This window comes from Sinocyclocheilus anshuiensis, unplaced genomic scaffold (genome assembly GCF_001515605.1).
Source record: "Sinocyclocheilus anshuiensis isolate Anshui unplaced genomic scaffold, SAMN03320099.WGS_v1.1 scaffold1447, whole genome shotgun sequence".
Lineage (NCBI taxonomy): Eukaryota > Metazoa > Chordata > Actinopteri > Cypriniformes > Cyprinidae > Sinocyclocheilus > Sinocyclocheilus anshuiensis.
The window spans coordinates 319,484-327,284 of record NW_015536547.1 but is presented as its reverse complement, the minus strand read 5'-3'; the positions used below and the strand labels follow the sequence as shown (position 1 = coordinate 327,284).

At 35.0% G+C, this 7,801-nt stretch overlaps 1 protein-coding gene across 1 annotated transcript; it reads left to right on the top strand.

The window, feature by feature from the left end:
- The first annotated feature begins 1,193 nt into the window (after positions 1-1,193).
- Positions 1,194-2,744, top strand: LOC107698946 (uncharacterized). The gene is made up of 5 exons (XM_016500087.1): positions 1,194-1,348; positions 1,438-1,549; positions 1,787-2,085; positions 2,176-2,369; positions 2,720-2,744. Exons 1-5 carry the CDS (start codon positions 1,208-1,210, stop codon positions 2,742-2,744), a joined length of 771 nt encoding a protein of 256 aa, XP_016355573.1. The 5' UTR covers positions 1,194-1,207.
- Positions 2,745-7,801: the final 5,057 nt, after the last annotated feature.

Genomic DNA, 7,801 nt, shown 5'->3' with positions numbered 1-7,801 from the left:
TGGGCTGAATATGTTCTACAATAAACTGTATATAACTTTCCAGATTAGATGCTGTATAAATTAATAAGTTAATAATAAAACGAAGTAAATGTAAACAGACTTCAAAATATGAAACAACATTTTTATTTATAGATTAAAAACAGACACTGAAACATTTACAATAAGCAATTCACACTGGATTATAATATAGGGAAAAGTAATATTTATGTAGGCTAGTATGTATGTATTTCTGTATATTACGAAACATTTGAATAAATATCCTAAAAGATTAAGATTTGTGTTATGGTTCACTTATTGGCTGTAAAGCTATTGATCCCTCTTGAGCGCGTTTGTTAATTTTGTGTTGGAGTATTAGGTTCTGCATATTCAAGTTTTCCTTTTCCATTTCCAATTTAGAAATCTCCAACTCTGCTTTCCTCTTCTGCAGCAGAAAGAACTTCTCGTTGAAGTTCAGCAAGCCCTGATGTAACTCTTCCCAATCCTTTCTCCTCAGATGAATGTCTGAAAAAAATAACTTTTTCTGTAACCTAATATCAACGAATTATGAAACATTGTTTTTTACTCTTTTATTTGTTACCGAATGCAACACAGATGTCACTAATAACCTATAGCTGTCGCTAACCTCGTGGCTGGATGGCTGCACGTCCTGATTCTGCCGAGTTAGCTCATATAACTCATATAAGCTCATATAACACAAGACAACAATATATCACTGTATTTCAATTATAATAATAATACAATATCTAATTTAAAACAAACAGTAATCTATCACTATATTGTAATTATAATAATAATAATAATAGAATGATAATGAAATATCTTGTGTTGATCCAGGGACTTCATATTCTTATGCTGACCCAGGGACTTCACTCCTTATAGCTCATCTAATATAAGACAAGCAGTAATTAATCACTGTATTTAAATAATAATAATAATAATATAATGATAATGAAATATCTTATGTTGACCCAGGGACTTCATTCCTTATAGTTTATCTAATATAAGACAAACAGAAATAATAATAATACTATATCTAATATAAGACAAACTGTAATCTATCACTATATTGTAATAATAATAAAAATATAATGAAATATCTTGTGTTGACTTCATTCCTTATAGCTCATCTAATATAAGACAAATACTGATCAATCATTATATTTAAATAATAATGATAATTTTTTTCTCTTTCAGTTACTTAACAGAAATGTGGAAAAACACAAGAAAAACACCACGGATATTTTCTGCAGATTCTATGCCAGCCCTGAAATTGAGGGTACCTGAACAGCAAGGAAACACCTCCGAGTGTGGCATATTTGTATTACTCTATGCAGAGAATTTGCTGAAGGTAAGTTCTGAAAGTAAAAAGTAAAATCATGGCACTGTGCATGTCACTAAAAGAAAACAAATAATTTATGTTTCAATTCCTTCCTCTAGGATCCTCCCAAAGAACTAATCAATGAGCTTGACTGTACGTCCTGGTTTACACTGGCCGATGCATTTTCAAGGCGTGCACAGATCAGGGACAAAATGCAAAGTAGTTTAGAAGGTGTATTTATTTTAATTTTTTTTATGAACATTACAGAATCCTTATGAAATGTATTCAGTTAAAATATCTAAAATCGTGTGCTACTATTTTCTTCAATTTTAGGAAGTTATTTTAAATACAGCATAGGGTGCACAAGCGTAACTTTCTGATGTTTTGATATGGCAGATGATACGTATTTAACTTGTGCTACATTAATCTTGTAATACTGGTGATTGACTATGAGTTTTGATTATGCAGCACAGGGAAGTAAAGCAGAGGAAAACAAAGCAGAAGAAAGAGAAAGTGAAGAGCAAATGGTTGACGAGAGAGGGCAAGAGGAAAACATAGCCAAGAAAAGAAAAATAGAAGGTAGAGAGGAAGAAGACATACCTAAGGAAAGAGAAGAGGACAAAACAGCTCAGGGAAGAAACTATACAGTTCTGGGAAGGCTGTCAGTGCCAGGCACCAAAAGAAAGTACACAGTCACTCAAGATGAACTGAAGAGAAGAATCATGGCAGAAAACATGTCAAACAACATGTTAAGAAGCCTGATTAGGGTTTGTATATACTCTAAACCTTATAGCAATTTGCTATACTTTTACAGAACAAAACATTTATAAAACAGTAACATATTGGTTTACCCAAAGGTGCGTAAAGAGGATCTCCCTCAGGAGCTTAGAGAACAACGGCCGATAAAAGCCAAGACAAAAATAAGCATCTTCTCTGTTCTCAGTGAAGGGGAGGCCACAGATTTAGCCCAGGAGCTGGGAGCCACGCTAGGGAGACATGTAAACCTAGGCATGATTGCAAGTGTTCCCAGTGCTGAGGCAGACATTGCAAAGTAAGTTGCTTTCTGCAGCGATCATGTGACACTGAAGACTGGAGTAATGATGCTGAAAATTCAGCTTTGATCACATGAATAAATTACAGTTTAACAGATATTCACATAGAAAACAGTCTCTGGTATCTGGGGCCAGAATATACATACCTTGGTGCAGCAGGACACACTCTCCTTAATTGCTGTAAAGCTATCTCTACTGTTGCCTCTTTCTCATTGCTTGTTACTATGAAAGCGACTGGAACTCCATGGCCATAGTCATCTCTTATAGCCAGGGTATAAAGTGGAAAATTATACTGGTTGACGCAATGAGTGGCATCCAAAAATATAACATTCTTTCCATGTCTGTGTAGATTCTCTCTCATGTTGGGAGTCTGAAGGATAATTATGAGTTCCTTCTCATGGGATAAAGGCTGAAAAAAAACAACAGTCCTTGAGGTGACTGGTCAATAATTTGGCTGAACTAACAGCATCATCTTCATCCAAATGGCTTCGGCGTACCAAGCATGTGCGTATATTCTCAATGTCCTTTGGAGTGACAAAGAACTGACGGTTGTTCAAGTCAGTGTGTCCGCGAGATCTGGACCATTTGTGGGCTTCCAGTAGAATGATATCTGGCTTGACACCTAATGAAATCCATTCTTCAATTTGTTTGACCAAATCTGGACACACTGTTTGAAAGTGTCCTTCTTGTTCAAAAGTTGCATTGTGCCCATTGTGCTCTTTGCTGGTGCGTTGTACAATGACTTTGTGGCTCAGCCAATCATTTTTAACCTTAAATGATGTGTAAGCCATACACCCTGAGGTCTTGTAACTTCCATCAACGGGGTTCCCTGACCGGATACAGTAGAAAATGTAGTATCCATTATCCTTGTCTTTTTGACTTGCAGAATTTGTGTTTCTAAAGTTTGTTAAAGTTTTAAGTTTTTCTTGAATGAATGTTTCATGATTTGCTTCTTTCTTCAGGACATGCACATCAACTGTAATATTTTTGTTTTTTCCTCTTTGTCTTTCTTCACGCAACACTGTTTTCTTAATACAATCCTCCATTTCTCTTTACATTCTGGGGAGAAAAACATTTATTAACACTAGGGTTGTTGCCTAAGGATGAAGCTCTTAGTAACAATTTATAATAAAAACTATCACCAATTATTATATTCTTAAGATAGTGTAACCACCATTATTATTAATACAACTTCATGATGTTCCCAGGCCAACATTAGACTGCAAATGCTCTACACAATATTTGAATTTCATTCATAACACCCTGGCTCAGCACAAGATATTTCATTATTACGGGCCAAGCACCGAAGGTGCAGAGGCACCTATTGTAATCGTTAGCGTTCTTTTTTTTCTTCCGCCGCAAGTCTATGGCAGCCCATAGAACCGCTTGCGGGAAAGTTGTGAAATTTGGCACACTGATAGAGGACAGTCCCAACATTAACCATAGCAAGAATTGTAAGGCACAGAAGGAAAATATTTTCCTCTGATTCCTTGGCTCATGCCGAGTCGAATGGACACCAAAATTCAAAAATCGTAAGGTTTAGTTTTTTTGCTATTTTTAATTTTTCGTAAAACCTACTTTTTCGAACTCGTCCTAAGCCGATGAGCTATAAGGAATGAAGTCCCAGGGTCAACATAAGAATATGATGTCCCTGGATCAACACAAGATATTTCATTATCATTCTATTATAATTACAATATAGTGATAGATTACTGTTTGTTTTAAATTAGATATTGTATTATTATTATAATTTAAATACAGTGATATATTGTTGTCTTGTGTTATATGAGCTTTCATGAATGTGTCAACATAAGATATATTATTATTATTATTATTATTTCAATACAGTGATTGATTAATGTGTGTCATATATTGGATGAGCTAATGATGTCTCTGGGTCAACACAATATATTTCCTTGTTGTTGATGGACGGCAAACCCCGCATTATTGGTCCCAATCCATCCGCGAAAGTGTTTAGCTTCTCTTTTAAAAGATTAGTATAAGCGTCTGCTAAACGAATACATGAAAAAAGTGATATAAATCATCGGACGAAAAGATCCGACGACGCGATCACGGGGGAAACACCACGCCGGGTCGGGGCGAAACGATCGTGGGCGCCTTCCTGTCCGATAGGAGAGGGGTTAGGTGATTTGCACCTTATATGAGCAGTTTAGCTAATGTTCGCGTTAGTTATGAATCCATCGTGCAATTGAAAATAATACATTATGCTGAGCAGGGATGGGCACATTTGAAATGGCACATTTTAAATAAAATGCACTTACCTCTGTGAAATGAAGGAGAGGTCAAAGGGCACAACTCAAAAAGTGGCGTTCAAGCTGGCAGATGTCACGTGAGTAATCTGATTGGTTGATCAATTTTACCTTAAGCACCTCCCTTGTTGACCCAGGAACGCGTCTAACTCGGCAGAATCAGGACGTGCTGGATGGCTAGTTGTGGGGCTTGTCGCTCCTGGAACATTTTCCCAGTTGAAAATTTTCCAGGATTTTCAGGCTGAAAAAAGAAAATATATTATTATTATTATTATTATAGCACCTACCCAACTCTGTATACTACAAAATAGACCATCTTTGAAAGCAAAAGACATTTAACAAAATGCATTAGCGTCATCTGTGTTATTTTACCTGCTTCCCAAACTGCTTTGAGGAACGCCAGCAATACCGACTAGAGTTGGAGAATCCTTCCCTAGTATGTCTTGTACCAATTTCACTGTCTCGGACAGGTCCTGTGGCGGCGGCCCTCCTCCTTTATACAGCAACATTTGTTAAACTATATTACACCAAGTGCGCTACTTTTTGACACAATATATCCAGTCACATATCAATTTAAATGTAACTCGTAACTCACCGGTTTTTCCAGATTCTTTTTTATAGTTGTTTATTTCTTTTCTTGACCTCACAACTACGTTTTCATACTTTTTCATGACTTCTTCTACTGTGCGCTTGACAGCAAGGTTTCTTGAATTGATTTTGTCCGTTATCTCCTGCCAGGCTTTTGTCTTGTGTAAATGAGTGACAGATGGGTTATATCGACTTTGCAGGGTGTTTTTTCTTTTAGTGTATTCTTCTAAAAGAATGGCCTTTTCATCCTCAGGCCAGTTGGGTTTACGTTTTTTGCTTTCTGTAATGTTATTACTCTCCATAACTCATAAGGTTAGGTTTGCAGTCCGTTATATTTATAGTGTGAGGTGGAAGAGTAACTATGGCAACCGCAGCTCGCATTGCCGTGCGCTGGCAGAAACTACAGTGAAATGCTTAGTATAAACACTTAGGTAAGGGTGACGGTTAAGACGTTTGTTGCAACACCCTTCAGGGATACCCTTACTTAAGGGTTTTCATGCAACCGGGCCCTGACTCTCTGTGGTCATAAAATATCCCAGGATGTCCTTCGAAAAAGAGTAGGGCTGTGTGTAGGAGTGCTGTGTGTAAGAGATCTGGTATCATGTGGTGGCTGAGAAGATTCCCCCTTTCATGTGTGAAGTGCTTTAGCATTATATAAAATGTTATGAGTTATCTATTGTGGAATGGTCTGCCCATTCACCCGACCTAACTGCTGTTGAACTGCTTTGGGATGAACTGTATCACAAGGTCAGAAACAAATATCCAACGTAGCTTTGGCTAGAGGCATGGCAGAGTATTTCAGCTGACTATTTGGAGAAACTAACTTTCTGAATGCCAAGAGTGTAAAACTGTTATAGCTGCTAAGAGTTTTTCAATGAAAATAAAGTCTAACTGCACTCTAACAAAACACTGGCTTAAAAACAACCCAAATTGGGTTGTTTTTAACCCAACTGCTGGGTAAATATAGGACAGAACCCATATGGGGTTAAACTAACCCAAGATGTTGGGTTATTAATTTTAACCCATCAAATGGGTTGTTTTTTTCTACCCAAAAATGATTTATTTTTTACAAAAATAATGGGTTAATTTGATTTCAGAAATGGGTTATATTTTCAAAGGTAATTTTTATTCCTTTTAAAATCATCTGTTCAAATTAAATATACCACTAATTTGATTTCATAAATGGGTTATATTTTCAAAGGTAATTTTTATTCCTTTTAAAATCATCTGTTCAAATTAAATATACCACATGTTAAACAAACAGGTCAACATTGTATTAGCTTAATTTTTTTTCATTAATATTTTTCAGCACATTACACTTTGTAATTACACTTTACCTCAACCAAAAATTCAAGAGATCATACAAAACTAAAACAATAAAATTCCATTTATAAACAGCATTCAAAACAATTTCTTTCATTTTTATGGTTTGCCTCTGTAGTTGAAAAAACTATAAATGTTTTAACATTTTTAAAACTTCATGAACTCCAAAGAACTTCAAGGTTTAGTAAAACATTTTTTTACAATTAATTCATATAATTTTTTTAATCCATATGCACATGAAATTAAAACACCAAATGTTTTAACATTTTTAAAAATTCATGAACTCCAAAAAAACAAAAAGAACTCCTAAACATTTTTTTCGCATTTACCTGTATTTTTGAAAAGGTCCTGTTCACACATGATCTCTTAACGGTCATTTACCGGTAAAGACTGTATGTGTAAAAGGGGCTAAACTCTTCCTCTGCATATGCGGTGAGTTTGGGTTGCTTAACGTTCATCATCAACATATTTCTAAATATGCGATGTACTGTACATCGCGATTTCAAAATAAAGGTTTCTGACTTTGCATGTGGCCAAATATTAAAATTAAATGGATTTAAACATTGTTTAATAATGCTGTAAAGTGAAACGTCACCAGGCTGTTGGCACCCTCTGCAGGTATTTGTTTTAATACATAATGTGTTTAAGTTGGTTATGTTCATATTATGTATAGGCATATTACATTATGTATTTTAACAGTGTTGTTCAATGCAATCATGTAATTTCTTGGTTTTGATATTTTATATTTGAGCCAATTATTATTGCCTCATCGTTAGTTTATATATATCCTAAATAGTCATACTAAAGCCTGTTTTTCACTTAGGTCTGTTTGTTACAAAAAAAAAAATCAGATTACTCAGTTATCAAAATAATCAGTAGTTACAGGCCTAAATTAGTTAAAATATTTCTAAATACAACTGCATTGTTTTACTTTTTGTAATTAAAAGACAAATATTTTGTCATTGAAAATTTCTTAAAAATAGTATTAAAATATTGTCACGTTCTAGTGAACCAAGTATCGGTATTTTGTCTCATCTCGTGAGCTAAGTGTATTGTCACACCCCTAGAGTCGATAAGCAGTGATATAGCTCATAATTTTCCAAGTGTATGATACAGCTTTCATTCTTCAGGTCAACCATATATTCATGGCAAAAAAAATAAGTTTGAATAAAGAAAGCAATAACTTTGCCATAGTATCCTTTCAAATGTTAAAGAAAGGATATTAAAGGGGTCATATGATGCGATTTCAA